Source organism: Microtus oregoni, unplaced genomic scaffold, assembly GCF_018167655.1.
Source record: "Microtus oregoni isolate MIOR12 unplaced genomic scaffold, Mior012 000015F_ref0000493, whole genome shotgun sequence".
In the NCBI taxonomy this organism is placed as follows: Eukaryota; Metazoa; Chordata; class Mammalia; order Rodentia; family Cricetidae; genus Microtus; species Microtus oregoni.
In genome coordinates, this window is record NW_024543074.1 from 33,364,687 (window position 1) to 33,383,855 (window position 19,169).

Here is a 19,169-nt window from a genome sequence, read left to right on the forward strand (position 1 = left end):
CAATACTAGAATTCTTGCTGGTCATGTCTAGGTCCCTGGGTTTGATCCCTACACTGGAGGAGAGAGCAATTTGTGCAGAATAAACTTGCTCAAAACCAATGGTGAAGACATTTTTAACTAAGTGGTGGCATCATGTTATATGTGAGCATATTAGAATAGAGAGAGCATTATTCTATTAGCTGAGAATAAATTGTGTCTGCTTATGCTTTCATTGATATTGAAAACTTACCTGAGTTTTAATTAACATGGTGCTGTGTAAAGAAGACAACCATTTAGGGAAACTAACATCTTTGAAACAATCTCCTTTTCTCAGAAAACAGATTAACTTTCTCTTGATTATGTCATCTGCTGTTGCAGTATTGAGCAACTCGTGGGGTGACTTTCTGGCTCTTTCCATGGCATAACCTAAGTACTGGTCATGTACTAAGTAAATTTCCATGGCTTCGAGTAAGTGTTTTCTCCTGGTGAGGTCCCACCAGAATTGGGATTTGGGTATTCACGTGAAGGCGTGGTGTGTTCGTGGATCCGTCTCAGCTAGTCTCCCCAGGAATCCCAGAGGAGAGAGAGAGAGAGCAATTGATTTCCTATGCTGGTGGATTTGGCTTGGGTGAGCCTAGTTTCTCCATCCACATTTCTCATAGTTCCCGTGTATCCCTGTTGACCCTGGCACTCAGCACTGTTTAGAATAGGTGATAACATCAGGCATAAAAACAATGGGAATAGCTTGGTCCCTGGTAGCCATAGAAACCAACCCACATGTTGACCTGGGGACATTTATCAAGCCAGGAATGATGGAGTCTGACTTGGCACAGTGTGGTGGTCCAGGTTATTCAGGATGCCTTTCTCCCTTGCCTGCAGGAAGATGCTGAAGCTCTGTGGAGAGACAGAGGACAAGCTAGCTCAGGAGCTGATCCACTTTGAGCTGCAAGTGGAGAGGGATGTGATTGAACCCCTGTTCCTGCTAGCAGAGGTGAGGTGCTGAGTGTGGCTGGGGCTGGGACAAAAAAAAAAATCCTACATCCTGCCTTCTGCTGCTTGCTTCTCTCTCCTCAATCTCTGACTTGGTATTCCATCAGGAAACATCGTGACCACACCATTGTCAAGATTTTCAAGTATGGCGGAGCTTTCACCTACTTGCTGCTTCCTTCCCTCCCCCACGGACTTCTCCCTTCACCTTCCCATAGATAAACTTACAAAGCCAGCAGCATCACCTCCATCCCTAACCCAAGTCCCAGCTCCCATCAGCCTATCCCTTCCCAGCATCCCCTTCCCTGCCCATCTCCACCCTCCCTTGCCCATCTTCATCCTTCAGTAGCTGGTGCACATGAATGGCAGCTCCCTCTTGAGGAGTCTGGGAAACTGGCCCAAGAACCTCTGTCAGGCCCTTTGGTTGAATACCTTCTCTGGATGATACAAGATACTGAATTAAACTATTTTACTAAAAAGCTGTCTAAATGTCTGTGAGACAGTTTTCCCAGTACCCACCTCCTGTAGCTTTATCAAGTGAGACAAGGAGTGGCTGGGACTTTTATGGGCCTCTTTATGGATCCCTCGGTGGTTTTTCACTGGCCATACAAAACCTAGCCGTTGCTCCACATGGGAGATGCCAACAATGATGGAACTTTCTATACCTAGCCTTCTTCGGCCATGATGAACATGGAATGTGGTTATTAGTGCAACTTAGGAGACTCAGAGTTAATGATAGCTAACTTCTGCTCCTTTAAATTTGAAATTATATCATCCCCCATGGCTAGAAGTTTCAGAAGCTTTGTAATGTTGCCCAGTGCACATCTGGTTTCATCTCTAGAATGCCTGCAGTGTGTTCTTGTCTTTCCATGTTCTTTCTGAGTCAGTGGTATGGAAAAATACTTAAATACCTAAAGGTGACCGAAGAGTAAATTGATACGGTGCTCTGGACAAGTCAGCCCAGAGCAGCTGTAAGCCCCTTGAATCCCACACTGTAGATGAAATTGGGTGACTGTTGCCCTCCTTCCCATCTTCCCCTAGCCAGGAACACTCATGAGAGGCACCTGCAGCTCAGAAGGTGGCTGGGGCTCTGGCCAAAGTTGGAAACAACCCCAGAAGTTAGGGGGACTCAGCAGCAAGGCCCATGCCCCTTGCTGAGGCTTGAGCAGTGCAGTGACTGCCCAGCCCTGCCCCGGCTCTGTAGGTTCTGATGCTGCTTCTTGCTGCTGGAGTCCTTGCACTCGGCACAGCCCTTGGCCTGGCTTAGCTCTGAGTGGGTGGAAAGTGCCTCACAGAGCACCAGGTTTTCCTCACATTTTCCCCTAGTGTTAAAAAAAAGAAAACAACCTCGAGATGATTTTAGTTCAATTCATAGCCAATTTTCCTTTTTAATTCTCACATCCTGCCCTACTTTTGCTGGGCCCAGAACCAAAATCCTGCGCTGGAATCTTCAAGGAAGGCATTTTTAGAAAGAAAAATATAAAAAGAGCATCCACATACAACCAATATGGGAGAACTCCGTGGAGGCCGAGTTACTCACTGCTGACTGTGGGAAATCTTACTTCGTCTCTATAAATAAGCTAACATGTCTCCTTTGTTTCTATAAATACAAACTGTATGTCCTAGTGGTATCCCTTAGCTTCTCAGATCTGCTAAGGCCAGGGCTTCTCTGTGATCAGCTGCTCATCTAAGTTAGGTCTGCTAGTGCCTACATAGTGGTATGTCCTTCCTTTCTCTTGCATTTGGCCCTTGTAGAAGGAGACACAGCAGTGATTAGCTCTATTTTTCATGCTGGTTTGGCTAAGGACAAGCGTATAGCCATCCCCAAGTAGGTAGGGCTATGCAGAACCTATAGATGATATGTCCAGGGAAGAGAGAAGAGGTGTAGGTCGGGAAAGGAATTGAGCATTTTATCTGCTGCTGGTCTAGGGTACAAAGTTCCATGTATACAAAATAAGCTCGTTCAAGAAATGCAGTGGGCAGCGGAGAGGTGGGGGTGGGGTGGGGGTGACTGCACTGTATTGCATCCTTGAAATTAGAGTGACAGTGAACCTCAAGTGGATTTTCACACACACACACACACACACACACACACACACACACACACGATCTGGGGAGGGAGGAAGAAGGCAGCAGGATCTGGGGAGGGAGCTTGACATCACGGCATACACACAAAGCATGATTCCTATTTGATGACTAGACCCAAGACAAAGGGGAGACTGATTTGCTCTGAAAACAAGGACCAGAAGTCCTGTAGCAAACTTTCAGGTGACTGCCAGTAGTAATTCTTAAGTATTCTTTGAGAGCCTTGCTTTCAAGTCTTAATCTCGACCTTGGGCTTGACTATGTGTCTCCTCTTCTGGAACCACAGGTGGAAATCCCAAATATTCAAAAGCAAAGGAAACATTTAGCAAAGCTGGTGCTGGACATGGATTCTTCACGGACCAGGTAGAGTTTCTTTATCTCCTTCATAGCTTCTTTGGTGGGACCATTGATATTTGGGGGAAGGGGGATCTCCTCATTCATCTCTTTCTTTTTTCCTTTCTTTTGTCTTTCCTTCCTTCCCTCCCTCCCTCCCTCCCTCTCTCCCTCCCTCCCTTCCTCCTTCCCTTTTTCCTTCCTTCTTTCTTTTCTTCCTTCCTTCCTTTTTTTCTTTCTTTCATTTTTGGTTTTTCAAGACACGGTTTCCCAGTGTAGCCCTGACTGTCCTGGAACACTCTCTGCAGACCAGGCTGGCCTCAAACTCAGAGCTCTGCCTGCTTCTGGCTCCTGAGTGCAGTGAATAAAGATGTGTGCCACTACCTCCCAGCCTTCATTAAGTTTTTTAAATACCCTGTGTAGCAGGCACTGGAGGTAACAGCAATGACCAGAAACGGGTCCCCTGCCTTGACCTTGAAGGCAGACCCTGAGCAAGAGGACAGTTTTAGGCAGTCACATATTTAAGACAAATCACACTGGATAATTTTAGAAAAGAACGATGGTGGAAGAGGCATCAACATTAGATGGGAAAATGGAAGAGTTGCTTTTTTGCGTAGGTGTGACTTTGTCTGAGCTCAAACAATGAGGCAAAGATGTGGGACAAACTGTCTACATAGAAAGAGACAGTGCACGGGCCCTCGGTGCTGTATTCGAGGTACAGGAAGAATGAGCCTGATTTGGAGGAGAGTGGGCATGCAAACCAAGAGGCAAGACAGAGCTATGTCATGTGTGCAACACAGAGAGCATGGCTAACTCTGGACATGACATGTGTCAGCGCCTGAAATGGCTGGTGTAGAAGCTGCCTGTTGTAGCCCTTCTGCAAAGGTCCTACCAACCTGATCCCCGCCTGCCACTCTGAGACTACAAACTTCCTGTTTCAGCCGGCCAGAAGCCCTGATGTGGATTGTGGCCATTATATGTGAATATGTGTAGTACTTATTTGCCTTTGATCCTTACAGTGCTCCATGTTTGTGCATACACGTGTGTATGTGTGCACACACAATTGTAAGTTAGAAGAATAAGAGTTCACCCACACTCATGTGGAAAGAACTGTTTCTACCTTAAGTCCTTTGTACTTCAGTCCTAATCACCTCATTTCATTTCCTTTCATGAAATAAAACCAGGAAGCTCTAGGGCAGAGAGATTGAGGATTAGGAGTCAGGAAACAAGATCCAGCTCTGTTCTTTTGTAGACCTTTTAGTGGCCTTGACTGAACCACTTCCTAGAATGTATCTCCTCACCTGTGCCCAGGGAGTAAGCGCTATTGTCATCTGTAGAGGTATTATGAGCATCAAGTTGGTACCGTGCGCCCCTGTACTTCCCCAGTGCCGTTACCTGTCAGCCCATGCTATAACATGTGATTACACCGGGGGCTCACCAGTCAGAACTCTAAAAGATGTGGGTACGAAGATAGCAGAGGTTAAATCAGTGGAGAAGTTTCTTTAGTTGGTGTATCCCAAGCCTCAGTCCCCACCCCCTAAATAACTTTTTCACAATACATTTTAGAAAGAAATTTTACACCATGGCTCTAAGTTGGAAGCCAATGCCCTTTGCTACAAATAATAAGGCGAGCTTAAAATTAAGTGTCTGGAAGCAAATTCAGTGTCTTCTAGGGAGGCCGTGGTGGTTTGTGTAAGCTGTCTCCCAGAGTCGGGTATCTTAATACTCAGTCTTCAGTTGATGGCACTGTGTAGGGAGGCAATGGAGCCTTGGGGAGATGGCGCCTTGCTGGAGGGTGAAGGTCACTGAGGGTGGGCTTAGGGTGTACAGCCTCTCTCCACTTGAGGTCTGCTTTCTCTGCTTCCCGCATCAGGCTGCAGATGTAGTCTCTCAGCTTCCTGCCCAGTGCCACGCCTCCCCTGCCATGATGGCATCTCCCTCAGGAGCTGTAAGCCAGAATAAATGCTTTCTTCCGCACGTCACTTTTGATAACTACATTTTATCACAAAACGAATTAATACAAAGGGGCATTGATAGAATCCAGGTTGAAGCCTACAGCCAGCTCCTTACTGTGCCCTCAGGAAAGAGAGCCATTGTCACAGTGCCTCTGTACTACATAAAATGGCATCCCATGGCCCCGGTACTCAGGTGTCCCTTTAGGATCATGGAAGCTGATTGGAGTAGTGCTGACTGCTCTTTGTTGTGATGAGTTGGACACTGTGCCTCTAGGCCTGGGTCTTCACCGCGAGGTCTTTTCTGCTTCTCTAAGGAAATGGCAGATTTCCTGCACAGTTTCTGGCTGGCGGATGGAAGGGAAGGTTAGTGTGGAAGCATATCCCTGTCATCTCGCATATTTTTGTTTGGTCTTTTTATGAGAAGGGGAGTAACCACTGAGCGGCGGCCATGGCTGGCTTTGTTGAGTGACAGTAAGCATTGTGTACATTCTGAAAGCCCAAGGGAGTGTATGCAGGGCCTGTCAGCTGTGATTAGCACACTTTTCGCACCTCAGCCTATCTGGTCTGTATTTGGATCTGCTAGGGAAAGCTGTAACTCCCCCTTTCCGGTTTCTGTGCTTTCAGAGTTCAGCTTGGACCCTGTGTTAGCCGTTTGCTTGTGCGCTGAAAGGGGACACTTGGCAGAAAGATGCTAAGTGAGGGAAAGATCTGTTTGGGCTCACAGTTTAGGGAATGCAGTCCATCATGGTGGAGATGGTGGGGCTTGGACAGTTGGCCGCTCAGGGATTCGTAGTTAGAGGTGACTGAGCACGTCACGTGCTATTCAGGAAGCAGAGCTTGGCTAGAAGGAAGGCCAGACTGTAAGTTTTTATTCCTGCCTTGGCAGTCACATTTCTGCCAGCCTGGCCCCATGTCCAGAGGGTTCCACAACCTCCCCCAGCCAGTGCCATGTGCTGGGGACCAACTGTACAAACGCACGAGCTTGTGTGTTTGTGGTTTCTTCTTCAAACCACAGCAAACAAACCCTTGCAACCTTTGTATGTTAGACAAAAACAAAGCAAAACGAAACAAAAAAGACCCTTTTAGATCATCCTTATGTAAGTACAGTCCTCATCACCTTGGTGGCTTTCTGACACCTACTTTGTGTTGCGAGAGAGGGTTGCTTGGCAGCTATTGTAGGCAGCTCAGGTCCCTCACCATCTCAGCTGGCTTCCCTTCATGATTTTGCTTTAGTAACTTAGAGAGGGCTGACCCAAACCCTCAAGTTACCGACTTTCTTGTCATTTCAGGTGAAGGTCTTTAGGGTGGAAGTAACATCGACAGCGACGGTTCTTGCTCTTGAGTCCCTGATTCTGAATGCTTACATCCAGGCAGGACTTATCTGCTTTGTTGGACTTGACCGAAAGCCACATCAAGCAGCCAGCCAACCCGTGCTTCCTGCCATTTCCCTTTAAGCTGCACACTTAGTCAGCGAGGAGCAGCTGTCGGGATACAGCCGTGAAGTTCACACTGAATTCCAGAGTGATGTTAAATAGCAGGGATCGCAAGCTACTCTCCTGGGGCAGCTGGTTCTCCGTGTTCCTACCACCCCCACGCTGTTTCTTCCTTCAGCTGCTCTTGTGAGGTCCTTATGCTGGTGATGACCTGTGTCCAGCTATTCAGGCTTTCTTCAGTCCTGTCTGCTTCCCGTGAACTGTACTGGTCCGCAGTGCTGCCATAGCAGCCCCATCCAAAGTCACTCTGTTCTGTCCTCACTCAACGTGTCCTGATCAATACTTCCATGACAGGATCTCTGAATCTTAGCACAATTCTAGTGAGTCTGTCAGAGCTGTCTTATTTAGTCAGTGTTTAATGAGGGTTGAATCGAGCGCATGCATTTGTCACCGTTTAAGTAATTCTGCCCTGTCTGCTTCAAGTCAATGAGATAGATCTAAATATGCAGAGAGTGACGTGAGCATTGAGCCCTGACCTGCAGCCCTCTGCTAGAGCAGAAAAGCCTGCTGGGCTGCAGAGCCATCTCTCCAGCCTGCCTCCTCCACCCCCCACTTTCAAGCATCTATTAATTCCTTCTCTAGGTGGCCTGGACAGATTGGTCGCTGTATCTTCATCTTTATAATCAACATGGAAGTGTACTTGCTGTCTCATCTAAATTACAGCCACGATGGGGAATAATTTGTATGTCCCAAATCCCTCATTGCTTTAATGTTTAACTTAAATAGCTGACTCTGGACGGTTCCAATCGATTCAGGAATGGATCATTTGTGTAAAGCATATCTCTAAAGGAAAAGGCACTCAGGGGTTCCTGCTCAATCCTTTTTACTGTTCTGGCTTAGAAAAAATTGCTAAAATGTCCACTTTTCAAATTTCTCTAAGTTCTTATCTTAGAATCAGAATGGTTCCCAGGGCATGTGTCTTCCTGGTAGCCTCTAACCCGCACAGGTCTGAGAACCTTTGTAGATTAGTTTCGTATGTTGCAATCTAAAAGGCTGGGAACCCTTCACTTTGCTACTCTCTGCGATTAAATGCCCGCTTAGATCCCATACCCCATGTTTTTCCTTACGTTTTTTTCCTGCAGATAACAAGAGAAAGAAAAACCCAGCAGAACTACCAGCTCGCTAGATGCTGATTAGATTCTTTCCCAGGACCTGGGAAGATGTTATACCTCCAATTGGCCAGCTGTAGACATGGTCTAGGTGTTAGGGGAAGGCCCCTGTTTAGTTTGTATTTACATTGTTTTCAAAAGAAACTGTTTGTCTTGTCACACAGTTCATCAGGGGAGCTCCCAGGAAGAGTTCTTAATTCTCCTGTCAGTTGAAACACCTGGCAACCCCAGACCACATTCCTGCCTGAGCTCTGTCCATCTTAGCAAGGCGGCCCCCACTCATTTCCCCAATCCTTCATCTTCCTGATTTCCCCAGACTGAAGTCAGGGCCATTTGTCATCCCGACTGCCCTGCTGTGCTGCTCACAGGCTAGAAATAGCTCCGTCTCTGGAAGATAAAAGATCCAGTGGACAAGTTAAAATAATGGACTGCTCTGGCTCTTCCTCCTACCTGCTGGTCCCTAGGAGCCAGCGAGGTCTCAGACTTAGCAGCAGAGAAACCCTGCCGAGCCCTTTCTTCTTGTAGGCCATACTGATCCTTCTAGAGGGAAGTGTTCACACTTCTCCTTCATTGCCATCCAAGCGTTTCCCTCAAGAGTTTTCTTCCACAAAAGAGTTTTTATGGAAATACAGATGAGGTAACTTTGTCAGTAGGATGCTATTCCATACTTAGCAGTGCAGATTCTTGCTTTCAGATTGGCTCTTAATCCTGTCAGTGTTGCCTTTTCACCTCACATCCATCACTGGCTTCAGCCAAGTAGGCGTGTTTCCAAGCCCAGAAGCCCATGAGCAACTTCACTGAATGACGGGGTCATACTGAGAGGCACTATTGGTAATTTCAAAATATGGAATGCATTGCTATTAACAATCATGAGCCTGATTAAGATTCAGAAATCTCTTAGCAAAAAAAAAAATGAGGTGATGGGTATGTTAATTAGTTTGATTTAAATCACACTACACCATGTATGTATATTAGCAGGTCACACTGCACTCCATAAATGTCAACCATTGTAATTTGTCTGTGAGTAGGGGACAGCAGTGGTGACTGTCATTTGACTTTAGTGTGTCGAAGGTCATAGGACACAGTGGCAAACTGTAGGAGGTTGGTCCTGTGGGTACGGTCACCTGACCCTCAATTTCACTCATCAGTTCCGCTGTGGAAAGGTGAGTCCCTCACCTGGTATAACACCGGTATCTCCTGGTCACACCTCCTTCCTTGCAATAGTGTGTTCCCTGACTAACAACTTGAGGCCAGGTATTTCCTCTGCACTCTGCCATATCCGCAGGGCTCCGCCTGTCTCACACACACCCTCTTTCTCTCTTGTTTTCCATCAGGTGGCAGCAGACTTCTAAGTCTTCAGGGCTTTCCAGCAGCCTTCAGCCCGCGGGTGCCAAAGCCGATGCCCTCAGGGAGGAGATGGAGGAGGCTGCCAACAGAGTGGAGATTTGCCGGGTATCTGTTCCCCTGCTCTTCTCTCCAGGGACAGGCTGTGGAGTCCTGGGGGATTGTCTTTGTTGTTCAGTGGAGTTTTCTTAAAGCCTGCTGGTGATGTTCCAGTTAACCAGAATGTCCCTGGGTTGCCTACTTACATCTCTAGAGTCCATGATGAGTTCACAGACTCAGGACTCTGAGGGTGACCAGGACAGTAAGTCACTGGGGACCTGGCACTGTCAGCAAAGAGGACATGGCCTCCATATTTGTGGGGAGCTTTAGGACAATTGCATTCCAAAGAGTACATTGTAGGTCCCTAGGATAGCTAGGAATTTAGACTGAACCACAACTTCTGTGATAGTAAAATGTTTGTCCTTGTTTGCTTTTCAATACTACCTGAGTCGCTGTGTTGGGAGACGCTTTAAATGTTAGCTGTGGATGCCATCAGAGAAAACAGATTTCCCTTTTTAAGAGAAAGAGAAGTCCCGAGTTCTAAGATCTGGGATCCTATATTTGTGGGATGGTGTCACTCATTGCACATACTATCATTCCTATCTATTATCCCCCACACACGTACTGTGTAAGACCTAATGAGTCATACACCATTCATAGTGCTGACATATATATTTACATCTCTTTACATGCCTTTGTGTCAGTTGGGGTCCCTAAGAAAGCTAAACCTATGTAAACTATCTTTTGACCCAAATATTAGAAACCTTGCTTCTTCTACATAAGGGGTGCGTGCGTGCATGCATGCGCGTGCGTGCGTGTGCGTGCGTGCGTGTGTGTGTGTGTGTGTGTGTGTGTGTGTGTGTGTACGTACACTGGGTATTGGACTCAGGGCTTCATCATGCTAGGCAAACAGTCTGCTTCTGAGCTGCGTCCTCAACCCATCCCATGGGTTTTTAAAAGCCCCAGTTTTTAAAACGTGACGCTTCACTCATAGGTTTCCTGTTCTTGGCAGCTTTTGTGACTTGGGCATTGAATTTATAGCCCGCACTGTGCAGGTGGCTTTGAGCTTGCGTCCACATGACATTCAGAATTTTCCTCTGGGGTAGGAAACAATGAAGGACTTTTAAAGAATCCTCTGTCTCCCAGGCTGCCATCCTGTGGAACCAAGCAGAGAATACAAATGCTTCAGATCCCAGATTCATTGTGATGGAGGCAGACTGGCCGTTTGTGCTTCTGGGTCTATGACAGATCCCTCGCTAGTGTGGCTGGTGTGCCACTGCTGAGGTGTCGTTCTCTCTCCTGCTGATTTGGTCATGATCTACACATGTCTATTATACATCCATTTAGTCAGTTCAGAATCTTTGGGGGGGTTATATTATCTAGGACTTTTAGCGAATGCTACAAAGGCAGGTTAAAAAAATTTAGAAACTCCCTCCCATAAGTCAATGTCATACACATAATTAATCTAAGTTTAGTGTATATTAATTATATATTTTCAATTCATGATAATGGTTCATTTTTCTAATATTTTTCTTTTATTTTTGAGACTATAATTATATATAATTATTCTCTTTTCTTCCTCCAATCCCTCCCATATACACCTCCTTGCTCTCTTTCAAATTCATGACTACTTTTTTTTTTTATTAGTTGTTACCAGTGTGGCCAGGAAAGCACAGGGACAAGATATTCATCATTTTAAGCTTTTTTTTTTTTTTAAAGTTTAAATAGATTGGTTTTCTGTATCAGAAAACATTAGAGATTTCTTCCTGTCCCCCAAAGACATCAGACTCCACAGATCAGGCCCTTTATAGGAAACATTGAGGTATTTTCCCATGTACCTCATCTCACCCCGTTTCTTGCTGTTCCTGATGCAGTGCGTATGCTGTACTTATAGTTGGGATGCTACACTGTCAGGCACTACTAGAAGTGAAAGGCCTGAAGCATGCCCAGTAGGGTACAGTTTTTCCCTAATACTTGAGATTGATGTTCGTCTGAATCTGAGGGTGCAGGATCCATGGTGGGGAGGGCCAGCTGGATCGAAGGTTAGAGCACTTGGAGAGATTTACTGGCAGTTGCAATGAAGTGAATATGACATATCTTGGTGCCTCGAATAAAATTCAACAAATAAGGATGTCATGTTCCAGTAGATAAAAGAAGAGGTAATGGGCAGCAGAGAGAGCTCAGTTGGTGAGGTACCTGCTGTGCTGTCACAGGAGCAGAATTTAGACATACAGGATGCAAACGGCAGGTTCGGCCTCGCAGTGTATGCTCGTCTTCGGGGTGGAACACAGAGGAAGACCCGTGAAGCTCGCTGGCCAGCCAGCCTAGCCAAATCGTTGCCAGAAGAAATCACGGTCTCAACAGAAAATAAGGCAGCTGTTGAGAAAAAACCCTGACTGTGGGCCTACATATTTATGTACACACGTATGCATTCTGCTCATCACAGCTACACACACATGGAGGGGTAAAATTCCCTCATAAGATGAAAAGGATGCAGGGTGATACTGCAGAAATTTGAAGAAACAACTCCAGCGTGGGAATGTTCTTAATCAACAACAGAATCTGCCTTGCGGGAAACTGAGTCATTGCTACAACTTAAAATTTCCTTGCAGAATATTAGAGAAACACCCCCAGAGGAATAAGTCTGGAGAAATTCTTATACGTGTTGAAGATGAACAGTGGAAAAGCTGTGTTTAAATAGTGGAAGAGTCTGGAAAACAAAAGTCAGGATGCTAAGAAATATAAAACTGGCCCACGCCAAATATCTCTGTCTCAGATCTGTTGAAAACTAAAAGCTTTGTCTTTTTTAAGCCTTTGAAATGAGTTTTTAAAGGAGTAAGCACTTTAATTCTAGCTTGAGAGGACCTGTAATGTCACAGCAAAATGAAGCAGAATATGAAAATAATTCCCACACCCCCGCGTATAACCATCCCCACTGTCAGCCAACTGCAAGACAGAGGTGGGGTCTGCTCACTCCGCCTATACCAGTTTATGATGGGGCTTACTCTTGGGCAGCACTTGGAGTGGGTTTGGACAAATACTTGTTTTTTGACTAATCTATTCAAATCCTTTACCCATTTTAAATTCCTAATTAAAAATAACTAACCTCAGCACTTGATTTAAAAGGGAAATATGTTTTTAAGTAATTTATCTATAGTTAATGATAATTTCGCCTACATTTAATAGCTGTGTACAAATGGTTATAAAGCTATCCTTGTTATTTATTTATTTATTTATTTATTTATTTATTTATTTATTATGTATACAACATTCCTTCCATGCCTGCCTGCATGCCAGAAGAGGGCACCAGATCTCATTATAGATGGTTGTGAGCCACCATGTGGTTGCTGGGAATTGAACTCAGGACCTTTGGAAGAGCAAGCAATGCTCTTAACCTCTGAGCCATCTCTCCAGCCCCGCTATCCTTGTTTTTATAATGATAATGGGAAACATTAGAATCCTGCGATTGAACACGGATTTTGATGTGGCTGTTTTGTTGGAGTAGTGTGGGTAAAATAACTTGAGGAATATAAATGTGAGCCAAAGAAAGCACGTGTTTTCATAGGACTGGTATTTCCCCAGCTGTCTTCATCTGATATTAATCAAAACATAGTGCTGGCCGTTTCGTTTTTGGGAGGCAGAGATATGACTGTGCACATTCAGCGCTCACTCCATAGGCAGTGAAGAGTCAAAGTAAAGAGAAGACTCCTCTGTGAGGCCAGGGGGTGGTGGGGCACTCAGCGCTTTGGGATGGAAACTGAATCCCTGCTCTGTGGGTGCTGTGCTCCAAGCTCAGGTGGCCAGCTGTTTCTAGTAGGCACACGATCTCCTGCTAGAGAAGAACAATTGCAGCTCCCCCCTGTTTCCACCTTGCGGTGTCTGATTCCTTGTTTGGCTGCCTGACAAACGGGGGTATAACCTGCTTCACTGGTAAGTCCTGCGCATCACAGAGACTCTCTGAGACACCTCACACTCAATTCTTCTCAGCTGCCGCTTCCCAAAAGAGGCAAAAAGCCTACAAGCAGCACAGAACCAGCTCAAAAGGCCCCAGGGTTTGATTGGCTTATTAATTATAAATGTGTTCTTCAATCCACCCCCCTCCCCGAGCGTTTGGGCCTGGATTCTTCCTGATACCAGTTTCGCATTTAATTCCACTGTGGTCTTCTCATGTATTTGCCAAGTATGTCTGATGACCCAGAAAGTGGTCCCTTTGGGTCTAGACTGCATAGCATCTGAAAATGGAGTGCATTTGCTGGAGTTGAGGGTGTGGCCCACCTGTGCCACCTGCTGCTGTAGTTTCTACTGTGATGGTGTTTCCCTTTGGAGCTCTGTAAGCTATTGAGGAGCATATTTTGATGTTCTGTATGTATACTGAAGATTATTATATCTTATGGAGTGTTGACTCCTCCCTAATGGAGTTCCTGCCTACCCCTCCCACCACCCCAATAGCTTCTGTTACTCTGAAGTCTGCTTTATCTGAAGGTTAGGGTTAGGGTTAGCAACCCTCACTTTCTTTTGATTAGTCTTGGCACGGCGTGCCATTTTACATCCGTTTTCTTCCTTGGGGGAGGAGAGTGAGACAAGATCTCATCCCGTATTCCACAGTAGCCTCAACATCTTTCCTTTCTTCAACCACCCAAGCGCTAGGATTGTAAGCAAGTGGCCCCATGATTGGCTCTTCCATTTATGGTCAATCTATATGTGCTTTTCTAAAGGGGGTTTCTTCTGGGTTTGAAAACCAGTAGGCTCGGTGACTAAGAGTATTTGTCACTCTTGCAGGTGAACCAGGTTTGACTCCTAGCACCCCATGGCAGCTCACAACCATCTGTAGCTCCAGTTCCAGGGGGTCCGATGCCCTCTTCTCAGCTCCTGAGGCACCACACATGCACAGGCATGCATGGCAGCCCAAACACTCTTACATAGAAAATAAAAATAAATCGATATAAAAAGTAAAAGAGGCTTTTCATAGCCAAGACGCAGTTGATCAGGCTTTGTTTCTTGATACTGTTCTGACAGTTTCTGTCCTTCAGCTGACAGATTTAGAGCATTGCTGTTCAGAGTGGTTATTGATAGCACACTTCATGCACACCACGTGTTTCTGATTTCTATCTGTTGCTCTTGTTCCTATGTTTCTCTCCCATAATTCTTTCATTTGAAGTTTTTGTTTGTTTGTTTGTTTTTGGAGACAGGGTTTTGCTGTAGCTTTGGAGCCTGTCCTGGAACTAGCTCTTTTGTAGACTAGGCTGATGTCAAACTCATAGAGATCCTCCTGCCTCTGCCTCCTGAGTACTGGGATTAAAGGCATGCGCCATCACTGCCTGGCTTCATTTTAGTTTTAATTGAGTATTTTATCTGATTTTGATTCTCTGCTTTAAAATAACAATACCTTCCCATTTTTACTTTTTTTTTTTTAGTGGCTTCTCTGGAATTTAAAATGTTTTAACCCTCTTATTTCACTTATGTGTGTATTTATTTTTTTATGTGTAAGTCTTAGTGTGTGTGCATACCATGGCACACAAGTGGAGGTCAGAGGACAGGTCTAGAGAATGGGTTTCAGGGATAGATCACAGGTCTTCATGTTTGTATCCAAAGTGCCTTTAGTAATAGACACTCTGAACTGTGAATACATTGTTGCTAATAGTAGTTTCTGTGAATTGTCACCCATGAGAACACTTAATAAGCAAAAAGTTTATATTTTACTTTGAATATCAGTTAATTTTCTCACTGCTGTGATAAACTTCATGACAGACGCAACTTTAGGAAAGGAGAATTTCCTTTGATGAACAGCTGGAGGGTGCATTGGTTCCTGGAGGACCAGGCACGGTGGCGGGAGCATGAGGCAACTGGCCACACTGCAGATGTGATACACAGAGAGCTGAAATTCTCTTGGCTTTTCCCCCTTTTATTTAGTTAAGAGCACTGGCCCATGAGATGGTGTCACCCACATTCACAGTCCATCTTCCCTGCTCAGTTAAGCCTCCCTGGACATGCCCTTGTAGAGATGTGTCTCCTAGGCATTCAAAATCGCACGAGGCTGACATTCTAAATGGAATGCAAGTACACCGTCATTCAGTTATTTGTTCTGCAGGGTTTCCTGCTGGGGGCTCTGGGCGTCTGGCCCTTTTCACGTTCTATTTCTGTAGAATCATCTCTAACATTCATTTCTTCCCCAGCGTGTCTGGGGCAGCACAGTTCTTCAGTCTTTGAGTCTGGCCAAGTCTTTGTTTCTCCTTTACCTTTGAAGGATAACTTCTTAGAGTAAGGGATTCTGAGTTGGCGTTTTAATGGTTTTTCTCTTCACATTTTAAATAGTCTATGTTCATGTATTAGTTTGCATGTGTTCTTAGTTAAATTTAGCTGTAATTCTTTTCCCCTCTCTCATTTCCCCCCCAAGGTTTTGTCTTTATGTTTTATCTGCTGAAATGTAAACATTATGTGTCCATGTATGATTTTCATGTGTATTTATTTGTTCAGCATGGTGTTCTCTGCCTTTCCTGGATCTATGGATTGGCATTTGATAATTTGGGGAAAATTGTTTGGTAGTTTGGGGAAATCTCAGCAGTTGTTTTAAATCCTACTTTTATACTGTTCTTTCATTTTCTCTTAGTATTTATGGAGTGAGTATTCTGAATAGAAATCCTTAGGACTCAATGGTTTGGTTGGTTGGTTGGTTGGTTGTTGGTTGGTTGGTTGGTTTGGTTTTTCGAGACAGGGTTTCTCTGAATATCTTTTGCTGTCCTGGAACTCAGTTTGTAGATCAGGCTGGAGGTGAACTCACAGAGATTCACCTGCCTCTGCCTCTTGAGTGCTGGAATTAAAGACATGCACCACCATGCCTGGCTACTACTCAGTGGCTTTTTTTCCAGATTCTGAAATAATTTTGTATACCTAAGTCTAAAATACACTTGTGTTTTATATGTACCTTGTACAAAAAACATGAAGGAAATTAAATTTTTAACTTACTGATGATTTCATACATGTAGGTAATATATTTTACCTCTCATTAAGTTCTCTTATACACACTCACACTTGCTGAACCCTGAAGGGAAAATTTAAAAATAATCTGTTTATTTTTTTTGTGTGTGTATATGTAGGGTATGTGTGCGCACGCTCATGTGTTTGTGTGCATGTATACATGAGTGTACCGTATACATATTTCTGTGTGCATATATGTGGAAGCCAGAGGCTGGAGTCAGGTGTCTCCCTTGATCACTCTCCACCTCAGATACTGAGGCACCATCTATCATTTGAGCCCAGAGCTCATAAACTCATCTTGTATAGCTAGCAGGCTTGTTCTAGGGATCCTTTGTCTCCTCCTCATCCAGAACACTGGGGTTACAGTCAGGCCTCGACCCACCTGGCATTTACATGAGCACTAATGATCTGACATCCAGAACTCTTCCTGAAACATGGGGCTCCCTGCCTCTGTTTGTTCGGGATCCGTGTTGACTTTGCAGGTGACTGCTCTGTCTGACCCACTCCAGTGTGCAGGCTCTTCTCGGAAGTGCCTACTTCAGGGGCCATGGCCTCCGGATACAACATGGCTTCCACACACAAGGACAGAGTGACAGCTTCAAGATGCTGTTAGCGGCAGTGTATGCTGCTCAAAAAACATTTGCTGTGCATGCTGTGGCAGTCTCTCTGGAACTGAAACCCATTCTTCTCAGAATAAAATGCTCCAGATTCCAGAGGAGCATTAGGTCATTGCCACTGCAGCCCATGGAGATTCCAGGGCAGCGTTCGGCCATTGCCACTGCAGCCCATGGAAAGCCTAATGCTTAAGTATTTTTAACTCAATTAAAGAGGTCAGAATTTTCCAGGTTTTAAACCAGCAGTCCTTTCCAGCTGTGCACCTTGTTTACATAGACTTTCTGAAAACCACTGCATTTCTGTCGCTTTCCCACGGTCATGGTCATCCAGTTAGTTTGAGGGTGAAGGTGAATGGGCACATGAAGTGACCCAAGGGAAGAAACGGCAAAGGGAGGCAAGCCAGTATGTGCTTAGGACTGCTTCAGTGGAGGGGTGAGCTGTGGAGGGGTGAGCTGTGGAGGGATGCACTGTGGAGGGGCGAGCTGTGGAGGGGTGAGCTGTGGAGGGATGCACTGTGGAGGGGCGAGCTGTGGAGGGGTGAGCTGTGGAGGAATGCACTGTGGAGGGGTAAGCTGTGGAGGGGTGAGCTATGGGGGGTGAGTTGTGGGGGGCGATCTGTGGAGGGGCGAGCTGTGGAGGGGCGAGCTGTGGAGGGGTGAGCTGTGGAGGGGCGAGCTGTGGAGGGGCGAGCTGTGGAGGGGCGAGCTGTGGAGGGGTGAGCTGTGGAGGGGCGAGCTGTGGAGGGGTGAGCTGTGGAGGGGCGAGCTGTGGAGGGATGCACTGTGGAGGGGCGAGCTGTGGAGGGGTGAGCTGTGGAGGGGTGAGTTGTGGGGGGCAATCTGTGGAGGGGCGATCTGTGGAGGGGCGATCTGTGGAGGGGTGAGCTTTGGAGCTTTGGAGGGATGCATTGTGGAGGGATGAATGTGGAGGGCCTGCTGTGATGTAGAGAACCCATTTTCACATCACTGTAGCACCAGCTTGGATTTGCTAGCCCGTAAGTTGAAGCTCTGGGTAAACTACCATCATGGTAGACTTTCAAAGTCACTCATTTCTAGAGCCAGGATTGGAAGACTGGGAAGCCCCATAGGACGAGTGTGTGATATCACGTTATTGAATGATCAGGTACAGCAGAGTTTAAGCCCTTTCTTCCCATGCTGTCTCTGACCAGTGTTAGCCACCTCCCATTCTTCTTTTTCTATTTTTAACCTTGCGTGTATATTTTACCTTGCACAGGACCAGCTCTCTGCTGACATGTACAGTTTTGTGGCCAAAGAAATTGACTATGCAAACTACTTCCAAACGGTAAGGGTCCGCAAAGGCAGACGGTAATTTTCCACAAAGGCAGGATCGCAGGAAGTCTGTACGTGTCCTGGGGTGGACAGCGAAGGAAGGTGGGCATAAAAACCAGGGCCTTCTGATTGCATGATACTATTGTGGGAAGAGGTGAGGGGTGGGGGACAGCGCTTTGCTACTTCAGTCTCTAGGGGATTCTGCCCTCCACGTGGGGATGCATTTCAAAACCTAAGCTTAAAACAGAACCCTGAGAATTATCACAGCTTAGTGAGCCCATAGCAGGGCTTCTTAGCCAAGGGTGGCTTTCCCCCTTTCCTGGAGGACCCCGGAAGTCTGCAGATGCCTCTGGTTGTCCCAGCTCAGGAAGGCTGTGGCACTGTTTCTATGTTAGAGACAGGAAAATGCTAACCCTCTTCAGGTGCACAGGCTGCTCCCTAAAGCGGAGTGGCCCAACCCAGGAAGTCAGAGGACCCATGCTGGGAAACCGAGATTAGTGGCAACAAAGGATTTGAGAAGAATAGGAAACTATCCAATGCCTTACAAAGGCATATTTGTTTCTGTTGAAGATTTTTGCCAAGTTCTAGGCAGGTAGGTAGAAAAGCAGCAGTTGGTGACCTGGTGGCTGCCTCCTCTCAGTGAAAGCAGATTTAGAGTCCAGAGACAGGATCCCAGTTAACTAACTTCAATCGGCCAATCCGGATAAGTTTGGATGCTGGCTCCTTGCCAGAGTAAACATAAGGCTAAATAAAGAAAATCATCGACAGGTAAATCATACGACATGAAAAACAGTTGAGTGTACCTGTTCCAAATGTTGAAAATAAGGCTAAAACCTATGGGCTTTTATATCATGGCCAAGGCAATGATGGGGTAAGAATCAAAGCGAGTCAGAGGGAAGAGCAGGCAAGCAGACAGATCTGAGAAGTTTAAACTGCTCAGTGGTGTACAGTGGGGGAGCAGCTGTG

The 19,169-nt window shown here is 45.8% G+C and overlaps 1 protein-coding gene across 5 annotated transcripts in view; it reads left to right on the forward strand.

The window, feature by feature from the left end:
- Arhgap44 (Rho GTPase activating protein 44) overlaps positions 1-19,169 on the forward strand; it is a 160,272-nt gene that overhangs the window by 101,153 nt on the left and 39,950 nt on the right. For all 5 annotated transcript variants that reach the window (XM_041664142.1, XM_041664143.1, XM_041664146.1 and 2 more), the window contains 4 exons: positions 859-970; positions 3,338-3,414; positions 9,276-9,393; positions 18,148-18,216. In XM_041664142.1, the coding sequence (XP_041520076.1) occupies positions 859-970; positions 3,338-3,414; positions 9,276-9,393; positions 18,148-18,216 (376 nt within the window). The remainder of the gene's footprint in view (positions 1-858; positions 971-3,337; positions 3,415-9,275; positions 9,394-18,147; positions 18,217-19,169) is intronic.